At 39.8% G+C, this 26,911-nt stretch overlaps 1 protein-coding gene across 5 annotated transcripts in view; it reads left to right on the top strand.

Annotated features, from left to right (window-relative positions):
• LOC124802503 (focal adhesion kinase 1) overlaps positions 1–25,454 on the top strand; it is a 762,075-nt gene extending 736,621 nt beyond the window's left edge. For all 5 annotated transcript variants that reach the window (XM_047263324.1, XM_047263323.1, XM_047263326.1 and 2 more), the window contains 3 exons: positions 15,993–16,117; positions 17,888–17,994; positions 23,366–25,454. In XM_047263324.1, the coding sequence (XP_047119280.1) occupies positions 15,993–16,117; positions 17,888–17,994; positions 23,366–23,543 (410 nt within the window). In that variant the 3' untranslated portion in view covers positions 23,544–25,454. The remainder of the gene's footprint in view (positions 1–15,992; positions 16,118–17,887; positions 17,995–23,365) is intronic.
• Positions 25,455–26,911: the final 1,457 nt, after the last annotated feature.

Below are 26,911 nucleotides of genomic sequence, written 5' to 3'. Positions count from 1 at the left end.
ATCTAAGATAACTTGCTGTGTACTCCCAACCAAAAGTCCTCAATCCAGTCATAATTTTCACTTGATACCACATATGATCAAACTTTTGACAATAAATGTAGATGTGGTACTGAGTCAAATGCTTTTCGGAAATCTAGAAATATTGCATCTACCTGTAAATTGTATTGAGCATCCTTGAATTGTGCAAATACCAGTTTTTGTAACAAGTGCACCTTATCCTCCTTTGAATATCCATAGACATTCTTATGCACTACAAGGTCATATTGCTGTGGACCTATTTGAAATTCGTTCGTAGTTTTTTTTTTTTTTTTTTACTATGCTGTGGATGATCTTCCATGTAAGTAATTAGGTTTAGTACCTGCTCTGTGGACAATGATTGACTTTTATGGTGAACTACATGACTTGACACCTGATTCGATACACGCAGAAGTGCTGTTCTACGTGATGCGGGCTTTAGTAGTATATATAGATACTGTCTGTGACATTTATTCCAAACACAGTTGAGTAGTACAGAAGTAATACATTGAAACGTCTTGCATGTTGTGACAGTTTTTCATGCATCTCATTGTTCATGACATCATATCTCCTGAACTGTATTTATTAGGTAGGTGGTTCTTATTCCCATAGCGATTTTTGCCTGTCGCTGGAATACATGTCTACCAAGTTTGGTTGCAATTGCTTGTGTGGTTTAGGAGGGGATGTGGAAAACACGTGTGTGCACACACACACACACACACACACACACACACACACACACACACACACACACACACATTTTTATAATATTTATTGGTTACAGAAGAATTTTAACTCAAAAACTAAAGAAGATGAAATATAACATCCTAACTAATTATGATAATACGTATATGTACATGGTACATAATATTCTTGGACCTTCTCGAGTCCAGCTTGTACCTTAAATGCAACTTGATGGAATGATATGTAGCGATGCTACTACATGAGTCTTCATTGTGTGTCTTGGAAGTACTCAAGTCAACACATTTCCAGACAAAACTTATATAATTACTGATGGAACATGATATTACCTCTACTACTGCAATGTAAGACACACAATAAACTACTTGAAAATACATGGTTGATCTGAAATGCCACCTTTTTTGTGTTACTAAGTAAGATTCAAGTCCACACAAAATCTGGTCGATTCTGTTTCAATTTGTAATAATGACTAAACAAACTGCGTATTTCCATGCAATGAAAAATCAGATTGCATATTCTCAAACTAAGATAACAGTTAAAACTTAAATCTGCAAAAATTATTTGTAGGTTGAAACTGAGAAAGCTATACTATTCTACATCAGATTCTTCAGATAGTCTTTGTTCAATACTGGATCCATCATCATTAAAACTGGGATCCACATTTTTCAGAACTCCAGGTGCAGTAAAGTGCACACACCCCCTAAGCAAAACCTGTAGGAATCATCTCTGGTTAGCTCCTGTGAGCACCAGTTCCTTTGGTTGTTGAGAGTGAGATTAATGAGACGTGTCCACAGCTCGTCCTCTTCTTCTTCTTCTTCTTCTTCTTCTTCTTCTTCTTGTTCTCATGTTATTGCTGCTGCCAGCTGCAGTTGCTATGTTTGTCTGCACTTCTGTGCAATTTTCTCCTAATCACCCTTCCCCACATACTGCCACACCAAGTCTTTTATCTCCCACATTTTATGTGCCATGATTTTGATGATATTTTTTCACCTCAAGCATTGATATTTTATTTGCTGCATTATCTACTAGATTCCACAAGTCTACAGCTTTCATTATATCCTCTACCCTTTTGTAACTGTCGATGTATGCCCTGTCTATGTCCAGATTGTGACACTGGAGAATGATGTGCTCCAGGGTGCCTTCATCGCCACAGCACACAGGCCTGTTGCTTGCCTCTGAGTTCTGTGTATATAGCTGGGATATGGGCCGTGGCCTGTAATAAAGTGAGTCATACCCCTGCTGGGACTGACGTGCCTCATCCTGAGCCTGACCTAATGCTTAGGATGTAATTGCATATCCCATGGCCCTTATCTATAGAATCCCAATTATGCTGCCACTCCTCATTTCTCTAAGTCTTCAACTTGAATTTATTAATTGCTTTAATCTGAGTAATTATATACACATTGTCATTGTGTCCTATTCATAGCCAGTTATGCACTGCTTGGTATCTCATAGTGATACCTAATGAAAAAATTACCAGAATCGCTGCTAACACCTGTGTGGTGTTTGTACCAAATACCCCACTTACTTGTAGAAGCACCTTTCTCTGCATCTGCCTGAGGATTACAGTGTAACACTGATAGCAAAGTTTATAGGCCCTCGCACTTGCTACAGATACAACTATTCGTGCAAGGATTGCATTGAGATATGCCCTCACAGCATGCAGTGGGGGTTTATAATGGACATTTCCTGTGTGACAAATCTTTTGCATGGACAAAATTATTTAATTGGATAGATAAAAAATCTACTCACCAAGCGGCTGCAGAACACACGCATAAAAGAATGTTGTAATTGGCAAGGTTTCGGAGCCAGTGGCTCCTTCTTCGGGCAGAAGGGTTGAAGGGGAAGGAAGAAGGGTGAAGGAAAAGGACTGGAGAGGTCTAGGAAAAGGGGTAGATTTCAAGACAGTCACCCAGAACTGCGGGTCAGGGGAGACTTATCATACGGGATGAGAAGGAAAGACTCGTATGATACGGAAAATGATAAAAGGAAAAAATTGGATTGGGAAAGTCATGAAAACAGACAAAATTTTAGAAACTGGGCAAACAGAAAGTGAAAGTCATTGGAGAAAATATAAACTACTTAGCTTGGCAATTAAAGTGATGTAAGAGATGGCAATAAAAGTCGATCAGAGTGGTTTGTCAAAAAACAAATGCACAAAAATTTGAAAAAATTACGTATAAACACGATAAGTGGATGGTGGAAAGGAAAATAGCTGTCAAATTTGTGAATAAATTGGCAAAAGACAATCGAGAGAAGGCCATGCAGTGTAATGAACCGTAAATTGTTGTATGCAAATTCGTAAATAACAATGGAATTGTTGCATGCAAATAAAAATGAACCTGTCTACTGGCACAGAAATCAATATTAGAAAAGATGTAGGGGCAAAGTGTTGATTAATCTTGATGAAACAGATAAATAAATGAATGGATTAACACATAAAGTAGAAAATGGATGACAGTTTGAACAAGACAGATGACAGCAAACTGGCAAGAGGGTTCTGACCCGTGGTTCTGGGTGACTTTCCCTAAATCTACCCCTTTTCCTGGACCTCTCCAGTCCTTTCCCTTCACCCATATTCCTTCCCCTTCAACCCTTCTGCCTGAAGAAGGAGCCACTGGCTCCAAACGATCGCCGATTACGACAGTCTTTTATCTGTATGTTCTGCCGCTGCTTGGTGAGTAGATTTTGTATCTATCCAATTAAAAAATCTTGTGCATTGTATTTCGTGCTCCCGAGTTGCATCTTTGACATGCACAAGAAAGTTTCTCTTCTCATCTATTTAAACTCATAAATATCTTGTTGCACTGTTGTGCCAAATGGGAGTTCCATCAATTTTGTTGGGGGGTGGGGGTGTGGGGGGGGGGGTCTTGTCACTGAAAGATATGTTGCTTTATGAGGACCTATTGCAAATTTTTTTGTAGCATACCACAGTTTCAGTTGTGTATGAACACAACTTGCTTTTTGTTCTAATGTAGCCCTGGAGTACTTGGACAGCACCTCCATGACATCACCAGCATAGGCTATGACTCATCTGCGTAGTGTTGTTTCAAGAGAGGCTCAATCATTATACCCTCAAAAATGGGGCCACATATTGACTTCTGTGGGCAACATTTTGTGATCTTTTTCATAACTTTGTGCTTTCCTACTGGCTACTCTACAGTACACCCTTTACAGTAGTCCAGTAGACTGTTGTAGAGGCATCTGGGCATCTGGAGCCCCCACAGCCGAGCAAACACATCAGGCCCCCACAGATAAGTCAAAAGCTCTTAATGTAGCTGTCATCATTTTACATCTATAAAGTGCATTCGAAACAAAACAAGCTGAAGGCTGTCAAATGAAAACTTTTGAAAGAGTTGTAGTGTCATGGCCTGTGGAAGAAGGTGCATTCTCTATAAGAGCACTGAGGTCCCATACTCCCTGCTAGAGGGATACAGGCGCACACCCACATGACAGAGCAAGCACATACAGGGTGTTACAAAAAGGTATGGCCAAACTTTCAGGAAACATTCCTCACACACAAAGAAAGAAAATATGTTATGTGGACATGTGTCCGGAAACGCTTACTTTCCGTGTTAGAGCTCATTTTATTACTTCTCTTCAAATCACATTACTCATGGAATGGAAACACACAGCAACAGAATGTGCCAGCGTGACTTCAAACACTTTGTTACAGGAAATGTTCAAAATGTCCTCCGTTAGTGAGGATACATGCATCCACCCTCCGTCGCATGCAATCCTTGATGTGCTGATGCAGCCCTGGAGAATGGCGTGTTGTATCACAGCCGTCTACAATACGAGCACGAAGAGTCTCTACATTTGGTACCGGGGTTGCGTAGACAAGAGCTTTCAAATGCCCCCATAAATGAAAGTCAAGAGGGTTGAGGTCAGGAGAGTGTGGAGGCCATGGAATTGGTCCGCCTCTACCAATCCATTGGTCACTGAATCTGTTGTTGAGAAGCGTACGAACACTTCGACTGAAATGTGGAGGAGCTCCATCATGTATGAACCACATGTTGTGTCGTACTTGTAAAGGCACATGTTCTAGCAGCACAGGTAGAGTATCCCGTATGAAATCATGATAATGTGCTCCATTGAGCGTAGGTGGAAGAACATGGGGCCCAATCAAGACATCACCAACAATGCCTACCCAAACGTTCACAGAAAATCTGTGTTGATGACGTGATTGCACAATTGCGTGCGGATTCTCGTCAGCCCACACATGTTGATTGTGAAAATTTACAATTTGATCACGTTGGAATGAAGCCTCATCCGTAAAGAGAACATTTGCACTGAAATGAGGATTGACACATTGTTGGATGAACCATTTGCAGAAGTGTACCCGTGGAGGCCAATCAGCTGCTGATAGTGCCTGCACACGCTGTACATGGTACGGAAACAACTGGTTCTCCCGTAGCACTCTCCATACAGTGACGTGGTCAACGTTACGTTGTACAGCAGCAACTTCTCTGACGTTGACATTAGGGTTATTGTCAACTGCACGAAGAATTGCCTCGTTCATTGCAGGTGTTCTCGTCGTTCTAGGTCTTCCCCAGTTGCGAGTCATAGGCTGGAATGCTCCTCGCTCCCTAAGACGCCGATCAATTGCTTCGAATGTCTTCCTGTTGGGACACCTTCGTTCTGGAAATCTGTCTCGATACAAATGTACCGTGCCACGGCTATTGCCCCGTGCTAATCCATACATCAAATGGGCATCTGCCACCTCCGCATTTGTAAACATTGCACTGACTGCAAAACCACGTTCGTGATGAACACTAACCTGTTGATGCTATGTACTGATGTGCTTGATGCTAGTACTGTAGAGCAACGAGTTGCATGTCAACACAAGCACCGAAGTCAACATTACCTTCCTTCAATTGGGCCAACTGGCGGTGAATCGAGGAAGTACAGTACATACTGACGAAACTAAAATGAGCTCTAACATGGAAATTAAGCGTTTCCAGACGCATGTCCACATAACATCTTTTCTTTATTTGTGTGTGAGGAATGTTTCCTGAAAGTTTGGCCGTACCTTTTTGTAACACCCTGTATATGCATTGGCCATCCACTGCATGCAGTCATGCTGAAAAGTTGAAATGGAGGCTTCAAAAGAAGAGCAAAGGTGTGTAGTGCAATACCTGACGGTGGAAGGAATGAGGGGAACAAATATTCATTGAAGAGTGGCACAAATGTACAGAGAGCACGGGCATGTTCATTGCAAAGCTCAAGGCATGGTACAGATGTTTCAGGGAAGGAAGGATGTAGTTGGCTGATGATCCACAGTCTGGAATGCCACACTTGGCATTACAGATGCTGTTCTCAGTAACAGCCGTTGTCACAGAGCTCAGATTGAGTGTTGGCATTGCAACAGACTTGTAGTGCTCCTCATACAAATGTGGTATTCTTCAATGAGATGAGAGTTTCTTTGACAAATTGCATATGTGTGTTTCTTGCAGAATCCATACTCCTAAAATTTTGTAGCATTAACATATTCTACAATTTTCTCTTTTAATCTTGCTCAAATACATTTTTGATCAGATGATGAGTTAAGATAAAGCTGATATTTTCAGTTTTCCCAGCATTTATGATTAGTTTATTTATGTTGCACTACTCTGGATCTATTGGCATAGAGTTTTCTGCTGTTCACTGTAAACCTTCTAGCTGAGATCCAGAGAGAAATAAACTAATATGTCAGCAAATAGAACACAATGTTTGGGGTTCATCTGTTGAAAGAGGTCACTCGTATAATTAAAAAAAAAAAAAAAAAAAAAAAAAAGTGTCCTGGATTGTATGCTGAGAAACTCCAAATCTTTGACATTGTTATGTCAAGGAATATCAAGTAGTCTGAAGAGCTACTATTGTGAAGAGTAGTGTAACATCAAAGTTCATGAGCAGATCGTCCCTTTATAGTCACATGTCCTTAAGTACTTTCACAAAATCAGCCCAAGTTCTTCGCATAATGATTGCAGTGTTCCACAAGCATGTTTTGGGAAGTCCTGTGGTAGAATTGAGCTCTTCAACAGTGGCACAGTTTTCCTGGTCATCGTCAAGGTTGGATTCTTCTTGAGCTTCTTCTAGACTGTGCCCTTTAGCACCAAGCCAATTTTATACTGGTAATCATCATTGTGTATCAACATTGTTGCATTCCCATCGTCTGCTGGAAGGCCCATGATGTCGGCATCATCTCTCAGTGATTGGAGAGCCTCCCATTCCAGTGCAATCATGTTCAGTTTCGGAAGTCAGGGCTTGTCAATGACGCTGCAGGTTTCCCTTGGCAGATCTCTATTGCTTCCTCCACACCACTAATAAGTTCTTATTTAGGTATGGTCCTCAGGAAGGGTGTGAATTCAGCCTTTTTGTGAGGGCTGAAGTTGTAGCTGAATCTAGTAATTTCTCTGTCAAATTTGCCATACCTCTGGGGTTATTTGGTTCCTTGTTAATTATCTGAGCTCCAGACAGTCTGTCAGATTTTCCAAGCAGTTTCATGGCAGCACGTCATTTCTGTACTTTACTATTGGCATAAGAGCTGCTGTCCACCAGTCATTCCCAAATATGTACTCATAGTGCCCATGCCATATGTAGTTGGTTGGAGAGCAGGGTATGCACATTCTTGCCCAGCTCTTAATGTGGAGCGAATACGTTCCCTCGCTATGTCCTTGCCAATTTGTTGTAATATTTGGTCGTCTTCTTCGATTTCACTGGGTATCAAAATTCCATGGACCGTGGTAGTATGTTCTCATTTTGACACTATTGAAGTCAAGCTGATGTGCTGAGAAGTTGCAGTATCCTGCTGTAATCTTTCTTCAGCTGTTTGAAGCTGCAGAGCATCTCCACTTAGAGGTGCCATTTGTGTGAAGGTGGATTTATTGAGCATTTTCAGGTTTGCAGCTGAGTGGCAGTTTTAAAATACTGTGATGTTTCAAAGAGTGTCGTACTCATCATCTTCTGGCAAACTGTCAAGATATTGTGAATGTTGCAATACTTGTAATAGCATTTCACCCTTCCACCTGGCTGCAGGTGCCTGGTTATCGTCCAGCCAATGGGCAGGAAGGGTGATGAGAATGTAGTGGTGGGGGAAACAGGTGTGCCAGTGCTCAAATCTCAGGACATTCCAGATGTAGCTTGGATGCTGGATGGTATTGGCCATGTTAGTGGCAATATCACGATAGTTTGCCAAGCACTTTCCAGCATGCAAGACACATCTGGAATTGCCAGACAGAGATTTGAGCAGTGTCTTCACTCCCTCCCCTCCCACTGGCTGGTCAGTACCCAGCTGCACACAGCTCAGTAAAGGAGGAAAATCACTAATATAAACGTAATGACATCTGCAGTATCTCGATACTTTGCCATAAGATGAGAAGTATGACACTCTAAAGAATGTCACGGCACATTAACACTGCCACCCGCCTGGAAACCCAAGAGCTTTTCATCAAGAAATGAGGAGGTTCTCCACAGTGATGGGAGGAACATGCATAAAACACTGACAAGAAGTAAATAAATAAATAAATAAAACAGAAGCACAATCAGATAAAAGAAAACTCCTAGAAAAGTAGTCCACTTAAAAGACATGAGATGTGAAGAACCAAGTACATTCTAACCCTCTCCTTGCAGTGTACCAGATCACAAGTACTGTTAACTGATCATAACATCCTGGCGGAACAATATGAGACCAACTTAAGTGAACACATCTCTGAGGAAGATTTCTATGAGGAAGTTAAAAATAAAGTTCAAAACAGGCGCAAAGCATAAACAAACAGATAATAATATCCATGAAGTCACACCAAGGGTTTGCCTTTCGCTGCTGCAAAGGCAAAGAGTCTATATTCACTTCAAGTCCTTATACCTTAAAGACCTTGTAGCTGTTCAAAATTTTTCAATTTCTTGGGCCTAGGTCATCCACCAAAATTCTGCAATAAAGAATCAATCCATGAAAATTGTGCCAAACCATGCCACAAGAAATCGGAATGCCGAGAGGAAGTCACAGTTGGATGCATACCATGGAAATGTAGAAACAGGATATATGCAAAAGCAGGGGGACCCATTTGCTCCACTTACAAGCACTTGCACAAAAGGCAAATAGAGTGCAATAAATTTGACATCACTGATGATTTTCACAAAAGTGTAATACAAATACGATGGTCAGACATTAACCCCTTCTTTAAACACAGATATGGATTTGCAAATAAATAATATATGCAGGCGCAAACATAAGTTTCCATCGGCTAGAACAAGAGATTGGCGGCTTGCTTTATTTGGTGACAACAGACAGGTATAGCATAATTAACATATCAGGAAATTAATTATCTTCCATTGCTGCAGATATGTGGCATAATACATCAAAGCTATTTAATCATCACTGATCACGTTGATGACCTGTGTACGGGCTACATTGACTACCGGAAAACTAGGCAGATAAAAGACATGTTCCAGTGGGCAGTCTTCAGATCAGACTTGTTCGAGTGGAGGGCATTTTCCACCAGTATAGTGGAGAATGTAATAACAAAATAAAAAAAACGTTGTGAAAGCATACCCTAGGGCACATCAGTGGTACCTGCACACATTCATATCATGAACCGAGAAACAAGAAACAGGAGACATATTGACACACCAGTACAAGAAACACAAAAAGATCAAGACTAGCAAATAGTTCATTAGGTCAAAACACATTGTTAAAATTACAGTCAGAATATGACTCTAGCAAATGCAAACCATACATAGAACCCATACAATTTTCGTATGCTAGCAGGATGCACAGAACAGGCAAACAAAGAAATAACCACAAAGAAGACTCTGAGTTGCCAAATAACCATGACAATAGTAGTCCAGTAACGTGGACATCGAAAGCCCAAAGCAAAATGCAATCAGTCTAACAACGGAAAATCAAGGATGGAATAATTACAATATGAAAAGAATAGTTGCTACCCAACACGTAACAAAAATGCTGATCACAGATAGGCACAACAAAAAGAATGTCAAACAAAGCTTTTGGCCAAACAGGCCTTCATTGGAATAGGCAACTCGTGCACCCATGGTCACAGTCTCTAGCTGCCGACTCGTGAATGTTTGGCCGTACCAGCCAGAGACTGTGGCCTTCATTAGAATAGGCAACTCGTGCACCCATGGCCACAGTCTCTAGCTGCCGACTCTTGAATGTTTGGCCGTACCAGCCAGGGACTGTGGTCATGTGTGCATCAGTTGCATTTGTGGTGAATATACACGTGCGCGTGCGTGTGTGCGTGTGCGTGTGTGTGTGTGTGTGTGTGTGTGTGTGTGTGTGTGTTATCTTTTCTGATGAAGGCCTGTTTGACTGAAAGCGTTGTTTGACAGTCTTTTTGATGTACCAATCTGTGACTCAGCTTCCGGAACCGCGCAACTGCTACGGTCGCAGGTTCGAATCCTGCCTTGGGCATGGATGTGTGTGATATCCTTAGGTTAGTTAGGTTTAAGTAGTTCTAAGTTCTAGAGGACTGATGACCACAGTAGTTAAGTCCCATAGTGCTCAGAGCCATTTGAACCATTTTTCTGCGACTCAGCACCTCCACAATGTGTTGAGTAGCAGCTATCCTTTTCATAATATTCTTACAGTTAATTTAACGAATAATACGGTTACAAATACTTCATCCACAAACAATTCCCAGTGTACACTAATATGGGAATGTGAATGTCCAGATATATATGTCACAGGACACAAGCAGAAGCCCCAAACTGCGCATTGACAATGTAATTGATTGTGATGATCTTGAGGATAATTTATGGATAAGTAGGTTAGAAAATCAGGAAATTTTTCAGACTGCTCTGTGCCGCGTGATATGCTTCAATTTCCCGAGGGGGGAGGGGGGGGGGTATGTTTCCTGACAATGGACCAGGCAGACAGAATGAACATTTTGAGATCTGCAGACTCCTAGGGGCAGCAGGCGTATGAAGAGCAGGGGGCTTACAGGTGAATGAAGAGCAGGGGGCTTAAACCTTGATAAAGTTTATAAAGATTTCATTAGGGCTCATGGGTGCATTTATTTCAGCCCTAAAGAGACAACACATAAGTGCTTTTACATTACTAAATACCAGCTGTGAAGATCACACAATTAAACTGCAATAGGAGCACTTCAGTTGGTGTTGAAATGGGCAGACTCCTGAACAAGGTGCAGACAGATATTCAGACCTTCACAAACATCTCACAACAATTACTGGGACCCAAGATGCCAAGGCTGCTATTTTAATAACAAATGTGAATTACACAGTTACAAGAATAACACAACTCTGTTCTGAACATAAAGCCACAGCAGAAATTATGCATGGACAGGAATCTTGGATTATCACATCTGTGTATGCACAGTATTCCTATGATGCAGAGCCTTTCACTGGTCATATACAGTATAATTTTCCCAGGACAAAAAACTTCTCTTACTTTATGACATCAACACATGGTCGTTGCTATGGCATACAGACAGAACAAACAAAAGGGGCAAATCGTAGTTGGTGCATTAAATGAATGCAGCCTTTTTGTTCTAAACAAAGCAGGACAAACAATGCTAGAAGAACCAACAGTATTGACATTTCACTAGCAAATGCAGAATCCATAATATATGTTGACAATTGGGAAGTACTAGGTAATGCCCCACACACACACACACACACACACACACACACACACACACACACACACACATACAGTGATAATAAAGCCATATTGCCCATATAGGCACATACACAGACATGAACACACACACTTCACAACAGGAAAAACTTCTAAACAAGGCTAACAGGCAAAAATTGAGGTATGTGGTTGAAGAATTTCCCCTGATACAGTGAATGATGGACCTGCTACAAAAAGAGAAACAGTTGCCTATCCCAAAAATGACCATGCACCCAAACAGAAACTCTCCTGGTCCACTGAGTTAACAGGACTAAGGAATGATGCTAGACACAAAAGGAAACTTACCAAAAAGCAAAAATGGCACAAGAGAGGAAAGTGAGACTAATTATACAGCAACACAAAACCAAAATATAAAAATGAGCGGTACAAGATCAGACAGGTTCACTGTAACAGTTTTGTCAACACTCATTTACAAACCAGAATGAGAGGCAAACCATTTAAACTTCAAACAAATAAGATAAAGATGCCAACAGTACCGTCAACTCTTACGCACAGATGGCACTATTACAAGACACTGGAGATTTTCAGCAGAGTACCTGCTGAAAAAGCTTCTCATTGATGACAAAAAGACAAATGACTAGCAACATCACACGGACTTACAGGGACAAATGGATGAAATCTACTCAAATGGCCTCATTGCTTTTTCATTTGCCTCAGAAGAGGTAGCTTTAGCAATGAAACAGTGAAAGAATAAGACCTGGTGCTGATGGCAGACACTCAGCAACACACATAAATACTGTTGCATGGATCACCCATTTTCTATCAGTGTTATTGAATGAAGCATTACTGCAAGGAAGGTTCCCTACTGCATGGGAAACTGTGAACAATGTAATCATCAAAAAAATCTGAGGATTGGGAGCCAACAGACCCATCTACCTTTGAACACTTTGATTTAGGTGCAGGAGAATCTCATCTGTGGTCAACTAAAGTCATAAAGGAGGCTCTTCGGCCTTAGTTCACCTCAGTGTGGCTTTACATCCAAAAGCTCAACAGACAACGCAGTTAACCACATGCTGGGAATAATACAGAATACACGAGAAAAATTGCAGCAGCAGTAGCAATAGACACAACCACCCCACCCTTAATGATCTCTGGTGGTCTGCTTTGTTCACAAGGCTATGAGAGATCCAAACACCAACAGTACTATACAACAGCTAACTTGGCTACTGCAAAGACAGGGTGGCTCAATGGTAAGTGGGAACACAAAAGGTTATGGAGAAAATAACTAAACAATGCCCACAAAGTTCAGTCAGTGGGCCAGTTTTCTGGGACATTGCGATAAAAACACTCCTAAACAATCTGGATGAAGATGGTAGCTTTAATGTTATGGCAGCATTTGTTGATGACTTCCTAATAATAGTAACTGCAGATCAGATGCAAGGCCACACAACTCCTTTTAAAAATAGTAACTGGTGCAGCCGTAATGAACCCACAACTGTGGCAAACAAGACAGTATATTTACTAATCAGAGGGGCACTGCAGAGGAACCCCATCATTAGACCAAATAACACTAGCATACAGAGAAAAATAACAATTGACATTCAGTGAGCACATAAGACCTACAACTGAAATAGCAACAAGGCTGATGCACAAACTTGCTGCTCTAACTCATCTCACAACGTACTACCGTTAGAGACACTATTTATGTTTCATACAGTGTACTCTGAGTTTATTACATGCTTTGCAGCATGTGCCTGGACACATAAACTGTCTCTCATGACTCACAAAACCATTGTGAGGTGTGGACAACACAAGTTTATTGCTCAGGATATCAGGGGCATTTGGTACCATGTCCATGGAAGCCCTGTGGATTGTACTTGCAACATACTCCACTGACACAACCATTAGACGCAGAACAGCAGCATACTGGCTTAAGAGGGGAAGACTGACTGAGGCACACGAGACAACAGGAAAGCATATTGAAGAAAAACATCAATTAAATCTTTTCAATGTTGAGACAGAATGGAAAACATCTGACAGGGGCTGTTGAGTCATCTCCTTTTCAAACATCTGGGAACAGTTTAGGCTGAGACATGTTGACCCTAGCCATGGTATGGTATACTTCCTGATGAGCCACAGCCCAACCCTACACACCTGCAACACTTTGTCCTTAGCCAAAGTGAAACCAAAGCATGTGGGAAACATTGGTTCCCCAATGCTGTTATATGGCACACTCACACACAGAAGATCAATCACAGAAATTGAAAACATGGGTGAGCTTTAAGGGACCCAAATAAATTTATAGATGTCAAGAGTGCTACACGCGACTTTCAAAAAATTCCAGAACTTTGGCCACAAAATTTTTCTGGTCTCCTTCGAAATACTCTCCTCCACAACTGTTGCACTGCTCCCAATGCCATTTCCTGTTCCAGAAGCAGTCTTGGTATGGCTCTTCTGGATAATGTGAAGTGTTATCTGCAAATTTTCTTTTATCACATCTGTTATTGCAAACATTAATCCTTTCAGTGGGTTTTTCATCTTTGAAAGATAAAAAAAAGTCTGCAGGGACCTGGTGTGGAGAGTACAGACAACGAGGCAGCACAGTGATTTTGTTTTCTGTGCAGTAGTCCCACATCAACAGGGATGAATGTGCATGTGCATTATTGTGATGCAAGAGCCATGAATTGTCTCGTCACATTACAGGCTGTCTCCTTCTCACATTTTCACGCAGACATCACAACACGTCCCGATAGTACCATTAAGTAACAGTTTGTTCTTGTGGTATGAATTCATGATGAACTAATCCTTCAAAGTCAAAGATAACTTTCAGCATGGCTTTGACATCCAACCTGACCTGATGAGATTTTTCTGGTCTGAGCTTTTCCTGGTATTGGAGAACCTTTCCAGACCCTTTGTGAAGATTGAAACTTGGTTTCAACGTCATAACCGTAGACCCACGTCCCATGACCAGTTATGATTCTCTTAAGGAACATCTCATTCTCATTTGCGCGATCCAAAAGCTCTTCACAGATTGCGAGGTGAAAGACATTCTGGTCTTGACTCATGAGCTGTGGTACAAACTTGGTGACAAGATGATACATTCCAAGGCGCTGTGTCAGGATTTTATGACATGATCCAATTGAAATGTTATATTCTTTTATTTTTAGAATAGTCAGCAAATTCTTGGAAACTGTGTGTCTGTTACAAGAGTACTGCAGAAATCTGTTTTTCCCACTGGAAATTTTAATGACTTTTGTTACTCATTCTTTTTTGCAGCTTTTACTGCTTTTTCCATCTCTTTGCATAGTAACTGTGCTTTGTGGTCAAAGCTCAGAACATTGCTAGTGAAGGCTTAGTTTGTACCACAGACAAATATGTTGTCAGTTGTGGAATTGTTTCTGCTGTTGGAATTGGTGGAAAATGTATTGTGGGGATGGATTAAAAACTTTTGTCATGGTTATTAAAGCATCTCTACTATTACTGTCTTTTGTAAAAACAATGGTAGTTGCTAAAATGCTTTGTCTTAATATGTAACGGGCTGAGTCTGTGCAGCACAACCTCCTGGCTGTTGTTAAAAATAGACATATTATCGCTTGGTGCTGTATATATGTCAGTGATTATGAAGTTAAATCCTCAATGAAATTTTCCTCCTCTTTCGCAAAAATAACAGTACAACCATGTGTGGATGACTCCCAGCTACAGTGCCTCTCTACTTTAAGTCTTGCTATTGAGGTTAATTTTGTATCATTGGGATGTAACCAGTTTTTTTATGAAAATGAGGAGGAGGAGGAGGAGGAGGAGGAGGAAGAGAGAGAGAGATAGAGAGAGAGAGAGAGAGAGAGAGAGAGAGAGAGAGAGAGAGAGAGAGAGAGTGTTCCCTAATGCATTAAAGCGAAGCCCATGAGCAGTATCTATTAATCTCAAAATATTCGTAAATCTGTTTGAGACACTGACATCACAATTACATAAAAGTTTTTGCATTCCATGTCATGTAGTTCTAACTGTCTAAAGAATATCTGCATCAGTATTCACATTTAGCCAACTGTCCAACAAATTGCATGTTGTTCGTTATGTGTAAACTTTTCACTGAATGAGCTGTCCACCCCTGGTAGCTGAGTGGTCAGCATGACAGAATGTCAATCATAAGGTCCTAGGTTTGATTCCCGGCTGTGCCGGAGATTTTCTCTGCTCAGGGACTTGGTGTTGTGTTGTCCTCATCATAATCATTTCACCCCCATCAACGCGCAAGTCGCCAAAGTGATGTCAAATCAAAAGACTTGCACCCGATGAACTGTATACCCCACGGGAGGCCCTAGTCACAAGACATTTACATTTTACTGAATGAGCTGTAGTGGTAGGCATCTAGTTAGAAGTGAGCATATATTATAGGGCTAAAATTTTTCCACTGCAGTTTTTAGTTTCATTCACAATAATGTGTACCATTGGAAGATCATTGTGGAGTACAAACATGATAATGTGGTGCTTGAAAAGACTAAATGTTGCTATCTGATCATAGGTACCATATAAACCACATGAAGGTTATAGTGTGTGAATCTGAAAATTTCATAAAAATTTTAAAGCTGGTTATAGTCTACATTACTGTAAAATTAGATTGATCTCCATGTCATTTGTGTTTTCTGACATATATCCTGATAAGAGTCCTGTCATCTTTGTGTTGCAGGTGTGCAGAACAGCCGGGCCGACCAGTACCTCGAGCTGGTGAAGAAGGTGGGCATCGAGCTGAGGGCGCTCCTGGCCAGTGTGGATGTGCTCGTGCCACATTTCCCCGTCTCTGCTCATCGTGAGGTAAGAGGTCCATAAATTTGAGGAGATAGCCTTGTAAGACACAGATAAAGGGCACAGGAGCTGAACTCACAAATCCTTGGGAAACCAAAGTGTCGGACTGAATGATTCCTTTGGAAACTGAAGACAGTTAAATGGAGAAAGATAGAGCAGAGTAATGTGGGAGAAAGTGAAGAATGAAGGAAAAGGAAATATTAAAAATGAAATCCTGGTGGCTAATGAAATTTGAGTAGAAGGCTCAATAAAAAAACAAACATTGTGCCTCAGTGATTCACATTGGAGGATTGGCATTCAAACCCAGTTTAGCCATCACAATTCACATTTTCCATTGTTTTCAAAAATCACATTGGACACCTTTCGGTATGAAATTTCAAAAGCCCTGTCCACTTCCTTTCTTTCCTTTATTTAGCTAGTCTAGTGTTGCTTTTGGTATCAATTTTCTGGTGATGGTGGGATCGTAATTTCTAATCTTTCATTTTTTCTCAAAGCGTTGGGGTATTTGATGAGATATCACATGTTATGTAAGGTTAATCTTGACCCATATTGATGTTATTCATAATAGGATATTCTGTCAAATATAATATACTGAAGTATGTTCTATGAGACTCTTGTCCAAGTATGAGAGGGCAGCTTTTGTACTAATGGAACAGTTCAGCAATGGATAAAGAAAGTGTTATTACGGTCCATAAAAGAGTGTGCACTCAGGGGAAACACTGCTTTACAGTAGCATAGTAACACTTCATTGAGATTGTTTATGAGTGTTTGATGTTAATGTAAAGAAGAGCATAATACAAATCTGGTAAAGTCATTGAGGTAGGATTCAAGTCAAGGGAACATGATGGACATTACATTTAAAATGGGCATTGATACTCATTGCACACTATCTCCATTTGTATACATGTTCACTATCAAGCTCATTACTGTGTATCCAAAATCTTTCAACATGATTTTTGAACAGTTGTACTACCAAATTTCCCCAGATATCACGTTCTCTCTAGATGTATCAGGATGTCTTAACTGATGGGCTCGTTGTGTTGATCACTGTATTCACTAAGAAACCAGTATTCATTTTTATAATTAAAAAACCCTGCTTTTGAGAGGATAGGTCATGATGATTAGAAACAAGAAATATTTACTGGAAGTGTATAATGTAGTGGTGAATAATGTGCTTACCAATTGGATATTGGGTACTACTGCTGCATGTCATCTGTTACCATTCATTCTAACGATATGTTAGTGGTAATGCCAATAGGAAGTACCAAACGGAAGACAAAGCATGTTTGCTGATGATGGAAGGAGTAAAGGTGACCAACCACCATACAGTTGAGATGTTTAGCTGTCCACAGACAAATAAATGAGACCAGAATTGATGCTACATTTCTGAGAGGCATTTGTCTAAATGCCCAAAGTAAAAGGAAGTTGGCTATCTATATTATCATCTCTTACACTTTTGGATGTTTCACATGTCCCTGTTTTCATCAGTTCTTTGAATTGTTTGTTTATGAGCTACAGCTGGTAGGTGTTGGATGGGGAGCATTTGTTTATGTAGTGTAGAATTCCAGCAGTGCTTACAAATCTTCTTATGTCCACACAGCATGGCACAAACTTTTAATTTTTTCCTTCTGTTGGCGTAATGGATTATCACATTTTGTATTTCGTAGATAGTTTTGACTGTGTGAAGAAACATTTTTGTCATTGTGCTTATAATGATTTCTGCAGAAGTTGTATTTTTTGAACCCAGTAGTATTACACTGAGGTGTTTTTTTTTTTAAGGTCGAGATGGCACATAAGGTATTGAGCAAGGACATGGGTGAGCTGGTGAGTGCGATGCGGCTGGCACAGAACTACAGTGCTACTACGCTCGATGCCGAGTACCGTAGGTAAGTGTTGATGATTGTTTCTCATGAGTGTTTTTGCCTTCTTACATTCTTCTATACAGCTGCGGCAGCATCAGTAGTAGTAGTAGTAGTAGTAGTAGTAGTTGTTGTTGTTGTTGTCTATAATCCAAAGCCTGGTTTAGCGCAACTTTCCACACTAGTCTATCTTGATCCTGTGTTGTAAGCAAGTCTCTTCATCTCCAAATAACTGCTGCAACCTTCATGCATTTGAACCTGTTCACTGTAGTCAAACCTTAATCTCCTTCTATAAAAGCCTCCCCCCACCCTCACTCGCCTTTCCCGCGCGCGCGCGCCCACACACACACACACACACACACACACACTCTCTCTCTCTCTCTCTCTCTCTCTCTCTCTCTCTCTCTCCCTCCCTCCCTCCCTCCCTCCCTCCCTCCCTCCCTCCCTCCCTCCCTCCATTAACAAGGTGATGATTCCTTGATGCCTCAGGATGTGCCCTACTAACCAATTGTTGTGCCATAAATTCCTTTTTTCTCCTATTCGATTCAGTACCTCCACATTAGTTACTCGATCTACCCATGTAATCTTAGCCATTCTTCTGTAGCATCAGATATCCAAAGCTTCTGTTTCTTTTTGCCTGAACTGCTTATTGTCTACATTTCACATCTGTACAAGGCTGCACTTCTTACAACTATATTCAGAAAACACTTCCTAAATTAATTTAAATATATTAGACAACTAGCAACCCGGCCTGGCTTAGCACAGGTAGCGTTAAGTATCTATGGTCAGACGACTTGTGTAGCCTAGCACATTTTGTTCATGGGCCACAGCACAATTTATGAATATATTTCAGAGAACAGTGTTAAATAACTGAATATCATCACTCTCATATAACTTGTGGGATGTAAGCAGCACACAGTGGGAAAATTGTCTGGATGCATGAATGTTATGTGTTCTGTAATGAATTGGCATTTGGAGTGACATCCCATGTCGTTATGGGAGCACATTATGATGTAAGTAATATGTTTACAACCAAAACACACAGAAAAAAGTCTTTTGCTAAGGAATGAGTTATTTTGAACGTGTCATTGTGTTGATGCATTCAAAATGTCCTTAAGGTTCTGAGAGTCTCATATAAGCTCAGTTCTTGTCCGGAATTGACCATTTTGCTCACGTATGCTGAACATGGATAATTCTGTTCCGTTTCGTGAAATCAACCACTGATTTGGGTAGCCAACTGAGCCCTGGTGAAGGCAGGAGCAGTTTACACTGGACTCTTAATGTGCCTCAAGTACAGGGAAAAAGAAAATTAAATTGCGTAGAAGTAAGGCAGACCAAACAAAAAGTTCTGCTTGATATATCCAAATTCCAAAGTCTACAGTTAACTGTGCTCATATGCCAACACAGAAATTTGAGTTTGGTGCACCAAACAGGTGGTACGAGGTCAAGCAATTCCATAATGGCAGTATTCAGAAACTGATGTTAAGTTGTTCCAGTTTAGTATGCTGCTAGAAGAACATGTCATATGTGGTGATTACTAAACATTACTGGCCAAATGTTCTTGGAAAGCTGTGACAGTACTCTGCCCATTGTTACTGATTCTTTTTTTTTATATCTTGATTAAGTAAATATCTGGTGACACATCAAACTACACTCATGTTCAGAGGAGAAAAAAACAGAACACCTTAAATGAATAGAGATAGGATGTTCATATTCACAGGACATGAACATTAGTATATTCTGCAGTAATGATTAGCATTTCAGTCACATTGGTTCAGCATGTGTGCTGTTGCCTAGTAGGCACAGAGTCTGCCATGGGCACTGATAACTTATTCCACGTGTGATGGCATAGACACTTATAAAGTGTGAATGGCATCCTGTGGTGTAACCATTCATGCTGCACTGACTTAGTTACAAAGTTCATCTGTGGTGGTTGACATTGGGTCGCAGCACTGCATCTGTCATTTCACCGTATCCCATGCATTTGCAATTGACAACAAGTCTGGTGATCTGGCAGCCGAGGGCAAAAGGCTGACATCCTTTGACACTAGGGAGGCACGTGTTCATGCAACAGCATGTGGTCGTGCATTACCTTGCTGAAAAATGATGTCTGGGGTGTTGTGCAGGCTACGGGTTGCAGAATGCCATTCACATAGGTCACATTGGTCTGGACATGCATCACCTGCGATTTGTGATTGTACCCAATAGCACCCCACACCACAAGGCCTTGAGCTGGCAATGTATGTCTTTTGAGAATGCAGCCGCTGTAGTGCCTCTCCCTGTCTGTGACGAACCAAAAAAAAATTTCAAACAAACAAACCAGGATTTGTCCAAAAACATTATCTGATGCCATTCCTATCCCAAGTATTGTCATTCCATACACCATTGCTATCTACCATGTTTCTGCACATTCATTGAGGGCAAATGGAGAAATGGTCAACACACACATAACACGTGCCATAATAAACAGTGATGGACTGTCACCGCTGATAGTGTATGATGGGTTACACGGTTCCACTGTTGTGCCAGATCCGAGGAGGGTGCAGATCTGTTCTGAAATGTCATTCGGACAAGGCGTTGATCTACTCGGGTAGGGGGGGGGGGGGGGGGGGGGGGGGGGGGATCTGGGTGATGCAATCAGACTCACTGATTTGAAGGTGTGGTTTGCGCATATGTCTGTGAGGCTTTCTGCACATCTGCTCAACTCACACCAATCCATTACCTTTGGTTTATAGCGAAAACAAGAGCCGCAGCCACATTTTACTGGTAGGTCATGTCGATTCGTGGGAGGCCATAGAGCATGACAAGATAGGTCAGGATACACCACCCAGAACCCCCCCTCCCCGAGAAGATTGACACCTCCTCCGAATGACACTGTTTACACACACCTGACTCGATTATAAGCAGTTATTTGAATGAGCTAACTTGAGACAATTTGTGGACTAACTTGGTTCAAATATTGATCATTTCTGCAGAACATACTAATGTACATGTCCTTTGAATATGAACATCCTATCTCTAGTCATTCAAGAAGTTCTGTTTTTTCTGAACATGACCTTACATGAAATAAGAGTTTAGTGAAAACCAGACAAATTTATTCAGCTGTTGTTAGATCTTACTTGACTGAAGTCCTGGACAGTAATAATCTATTAAAAATCTTTTTACACAGATCAACCCTTTCATGGAATCTGAATCACTATTGTGGAGTCTTTGGATCTCAGAGGTTGTTTGTCCAGTGCACTGGAAACTCCTGACCGGCGTGTGTTGTACACTCTGCTAGATGATTGCATGAAAAGTTACATCTGTAACATTCCTTTTTCTTTGTTTAGTGGCAAATCAATGCTGCTTGTATCATCAAACCTTTGCTGTATGTAGTATCATAGTCAGGTTTATCTGTTTTTATTTTTGTGTTAATATTCAATGTAAATTGTACAATTGTTACATCCATAACCATGGAATGACCCTGCCATATTATGTGGCTGCAGCTTGTCACTACAAAAACTCTGTAGCACAAACTAACACTCGCAGAAAAACAGTACCTAATTTTGTTTACCGTGCTGGTGGAGTTTAGTAAAGAAGTAATATATTGACACTCATGCCTGATGCTGTAATTTAATTGTGTGAACAATGAAAATACAGTAAGTGATAAACTTTTTTCCTTTATCAGTTTGTATGGGGTGTCTGTTATAAAAAGTTTTGTATAGGTTTGAAATGATGTGTAAAGCTTGTTAGCAGTCACCAATGTGTAAAGCTTGTTAGCAGTCACCAAGTGCTCTCATTCTCAAATAGTGGATGAATATAGTCTGAGTAACTTGTGCGCTGTGTTAGGCTGCCTCTAGATGTATACGTAAGTTATAGCTGTAATACTGAATTTATTGCGTTAAACATTCAACATAAGATTGTTGCTCTTAATGAGTAAAATTTGACAGCATTTTAAATTTGGTCAGTAACAGTATGAAATATTAAAAATAAAATTTTTTGTTACCCCTGAAAGCCATTAAATAGCCAATCCGTAGCTGGGTCTTCGCTCCAGGTTAGTCATTTAGTAATACAGATAACAATAAACTTTTTTTTAAATTTAAGTTGTATACGCACACCTCACTTGATTATAACCAGTTATTTGAACGAACTAACTTGAGAGTATTTGTCTAATGATGTAATGAAAATACCTTTTTGTCATTACAAAACCTTTGTAGTTGACATCTAACAGTTGGTGACTGTCTGCTGACTGAAAAAATGGATAGCACAACAGAAGTAGATCTAATCTGTGAATAAAATATGTATGGCAGATAGAATTATTAGCATTCTGATGAAGAAACCACTTCACAAATTCCATGTAAAGTTTCTAATTGGGTTACCATAGTGCTTGCATCACATATGGATAGTACTCATACAGTATCCTCCAAGCTGTTTTGTAATATATGGCCAAGCTGTTTTGTAATATATGCCCACATAGCTTTCCGCATCAAGTATGTTGGTTTAAGTTGTTCTGCTAAACCTTTTATCATGACTGCCTCGAAAACCAGTGTTACAATATTATGATTTCCACTCCTTCTGTGCTATATATGAAGATTCTTTGTTTCTTAAATGTGTCAAAGTGCAGTGCAGATCCTATAGGCTATGTGCCTTCTGTTAGGAATCTGATTCTTGTAGGTATGCCAAGTGTATGTGATGTGAACCTTCACTTGAAGTAATACAAAATAATGTCAATGAACTCAAACTGTCAGCAATCCATGCTAGATCCAGAACCTCACATGTAAACAGTAATAACCTCTTAGGCAGACTGGATTCTTTGAAGGAGAACAGCAAACTACCTTGAATTGACTGGACAGGTTGCATTCTGTGACCAATGTGCCTCACTCGTGTTTGGGTAAGATAGCATTTTTTGTCACAAAGTGAAACTCTGCATAGCCTGTTGTTGTTCAATACATGTCGGAGGGACCCCGAAACATTCTCTATGTGTGTTTCTTCAATCTGAATGTAGAATTTTAATTAGTGTCTCACAGTGAAATAAGTAAGTGCTGAAACTGGTATGGTACCTCCACATACTATTTTTGAACATCATCTCGTTTCTGGCAAGATTGGCAAACAGTAGAGATCACAATGGTGAAACTGCATAGTTTTCCAGTAGAATATAGAGCATAATCATATGTCATTTCATTCATACAAATGAAAAAAAAATCCTGATCTGCTCTAAACATATAAATAACAGTGGCATTAATGCTCAGTATGAAGTACAAAAACACAGACATCCTCTTTCCATTTGGTGATATTTAAGTAGCAAGAGAGAACCAAATCTCTGTACTATTCACTTAACCTTACATATATGGTTTGGAGAAATTGTATGTGTTTAGTATTTTTAATGCTGTAAATTGTCATTCTGCGGGTGGTTTTTCAGGGGTATGCTGTCAGCAGCTCACGTGCTGGCAATGGACGCCAAGAACCTGCTCGACGTCATTGATGCCGTGCGCCTGCGGCATCCAGATGTCGATGCCCTGATGCGTGGTGCACCGCCCGACACGGGAGCTGCCTCTGCCGCAGCCCCCACACCTGCCCCCACGCCCGCCACCAGCTAGCGCAAGCAGGCCACGACCACCTGTGCTGCGAGTCCACCTCCGTGGTGTCGCTCCTTCTGGAGATGTGGGCTTTTCTTCTCAACATTCCTTAACTTTAGTTTTTTAAGTCTTTATTCTTGCTTGTATTCAGTTTGCGTTGAAACAGTATAAGACTCAGATGTGTGCTCATATGAGTGGAGGAAAACAAGAGAAAACAGTTTTTAATGATAGTCTGGCTTTCCTCTGAATCATCCTTTAATTCTAGATTAGATCATCCTCAAACATTTGCTTTCCAGAGGTTAAAAGGAAGACTGCTATCTTTTGTATGGTATATAAACCAGGAAATGCTCCACTGCCAACAGTAATCTGATTTTTACATTTTTTTTACTTTAAAATATCTTAAGTACCAAGGACATTAATTTATAAGTTTGATTAAGAAACTGTGCACTGTTTTTATCAATATTCACAACACTTCTGCCAGAGTAAATCTCATTCTTTGGTGCTCTATTTTTATGGATAAAATAATTTGACAGAACAGAATGGTACCGTTAAGTAAAAATAAAGGAAATTGTGAAGTTTCCTCATGTGTGTTATTGTCATCATCATCATCATCAATGACAGCATTGTGAATATTTGTTTTTTCACTTCATTCTGCAATCAGAAAGGAGTTTCAGTTTCACTTAAGTTTTCACTTAACAAATTTGACAGTAAAGACTATGTTTCTTCATGTTGTATGTATTTTGGACGTAATGATGAGGAGTAAATGGAATTTTTGAAAAACATACTTATTTTACACGTGTATGTATCAAACATATTGAAGCATACAGTGACAGTGTAGCATCTTATAAATTATCGTGATTAGCCAGTTGAGAATGTTACAAATGAAAGACTACTTTAATAAGATTATTTATATTCTTGTATGTGGCATCGCTAAGTGCTTTTGTGTATTGTACACATATAAGAATATTTGTACTCTGCCTTTATACACAGCAAGCATAAATATTATTATCAAGGAAATGTTGCTGCAATATAAAGTTTTATGTACAGTCTTTATTTAATTGATTTGCTCAAGCTATATATCTGGTGTGTACAGAATACTGTTGTTAAGGCAGTGGAGTGTGACTGTAGCACTTTTGAATTCTGTGTGTGCTTTAGTTCTGAACTATGCAACACTTCAGACTCTGGCTAAACTTCTGCTGTCATCTTCGCCTTTAGTAGGCTAGTGGAAATTCAGATGTTATTGAAAGTAGTGTGTTTGCAACAGTATTCCTATTCATATTCATGTGTTAAGGGCAATACATAAAATACAAATGAACAGATGTAGAAAATTAGTTTTCAGCAAAGCCGTGAGATAGAAAAGTGTTGCGTTTTTCAGTTACTCAGCTAAATTATTGTAGCTTGTTTTCATGGATCCTTTGTTGAAGTGTAACCATAAAGATGTGTATTTGTATGTTTGGATTTTTATAATGATTTTTTTTGTTCTTGTTCTTTAGCTACCTGCTGCCTTATTGTGCATGCAGTGAACTGATGATACTACTTCAGACCTTAAGAGCCAGACTGTTGAACCTTATTTACTGTAGCCAAAATTTTATATGCCTCAGTAAATTTTGTTCCTCCTATTCACAGTGATAAAAGAAACTTGTATATTATCTGTTTAGCAGTACTCAGTTGCTGAACTCATCCACTTAACTAGTCACAGTGTTGAATGAGTGTGTGCCTGATATCAGTGTGACAAGCACAGAATTGTGCTTTCCTGTGAGATATAACTCATAATTTATACCTGTCATAGGTAACTATGCTTGCCTTATGAGCAATGTCATTATCATTGTTGTTATTGTCATATTATTATTTCTGTTTTATTACTACTGTATTAAGAGTGCATTTGTCATCTTCAGAGTTTTAAAAAGAAATTAAACCAGTTTGTCTTTTGCAGAGAGATTTTCTTTATAAAGCAACCTTTGTCCAGTCACTATATCAGCAATACGATTAAAATTGAGACAACAGTTTTAACAAAATCTGTAAAATAATGTGAACACTAATTTAGGCAATTGGCAGCTATATTTCAGCACTACACATTCGTATTCCAGTTCTTACCCACATAATTCAAATAACATCAGTTGAATACTCTTTGAAAAAGGAATATGTTCAGTAACGTTACTGTGAGTTGAGAGAGGAGATATTGCCTCTCTCTCTCTCTCTCTCTCTCTCTCTCTCTCTCTCTCTCTCTCTCTACCCCCCCCCCTCTCCTCCTTCCCTCCCTCTCCCTCCCTCGCCCTTCCAATCACACATTTTGTTTCACATGTGTTTCTTACCATATTCTGAGTATGAGAGTTTCACATATTACATGCCTTCTGAATTTGAGACGAAGTGTACATGGAAGTTTCCCTTTTTTGTTCTACAGTGAAACAGAAACTTTTTATAAGCAAAAAACTATTTTTGGTAAAATGGGTGCTGAGCTAAGTATGAAATAAGAACACTATTTGAAAATAGATCTTTTCAAAACAGTCTGTAAGATTTTAACAAAAGTAATGAAATAAAGTTATCACATTTTTAAGAAATACATCTGCAAACACTCTACAGGAAAGGAAGCTGCTGGGAAAGAGTGTCCACTAACAGATGTCAGAGACATCAAATTAAGCTCAAAATAAAGCCTTCCCCCTTCTATTTACCTTAGAATCAGGCAGAATCCTACAAATGTCATCTTTCTCAAAACCTGACACATTGGGAAAATTAGGCCACACACAAAAAAATAAACTTCATCTTATTCCACCTTGGAATGCCATTTCCTCAGAAGTTTAATTTCATCATCAGTGATAACATGTCCAACATAATATTTTACACTCTTCGTTGAACGAAACTTCAGTAAAAGATATTTTCCATGGAGCTGATGTGTCAAAGAATACAGAAAGCACTGTTCAAAGTCACCCCTTGAAAGACAAGCCTTCACATTTTATTTTTTTACGTCACCAAAGAATAAATATGATATTTTCTGCTTTTTGTAAATGTTCATTCAAGTGCTAACCTTGCCCATAAAAACTCATTTCAAATTCTGAACTCAAAAATGCTTCTAATAATAGGCAAATGTTTTTGCGTTTGTGAAGGAACTTACATTTCCAGAAAATTATTTTATTTTCTGGCATTGGTATACAACATTATTTCATATCGACTATCCTATCATCTGAATGTATTGATTACTGGCGATATTTAACAACTGTGACCTTAGTTCCAAATTTACACATTAGAGTGCAGCATTTACTTTAAAAAGGCGCTAAATTGCTGTTCAAAATCGCCCCACCTTTCAAAGTCACCCCGCTTCATGGGAGTAAATTTAAATTATCAGTATTTACAGTTAAACATCAGATCATCATTTCCTCGACACAAAACACATT

Source organism: Schistocerca piceifrons, chromosome 6, assembly GCF_021461385.2.
Source record: "Schistocerca piceifrons isolate TAMUIC-IGC-003096 chromosome 6, iqSchPice1.1, whole genome shotgun sequence".
NCBI classification, from domain to species: Eukaryota; Metazoa; Arthropoda; class Insecta; order Orthoptera; family Acrididae; genus Schistocerca; species Schistocerca piceifrons.
Note: the sequence above shows the minus strand (reverse complement) of the source record. Positions and strands in the feature narration are given on the sequence as shown.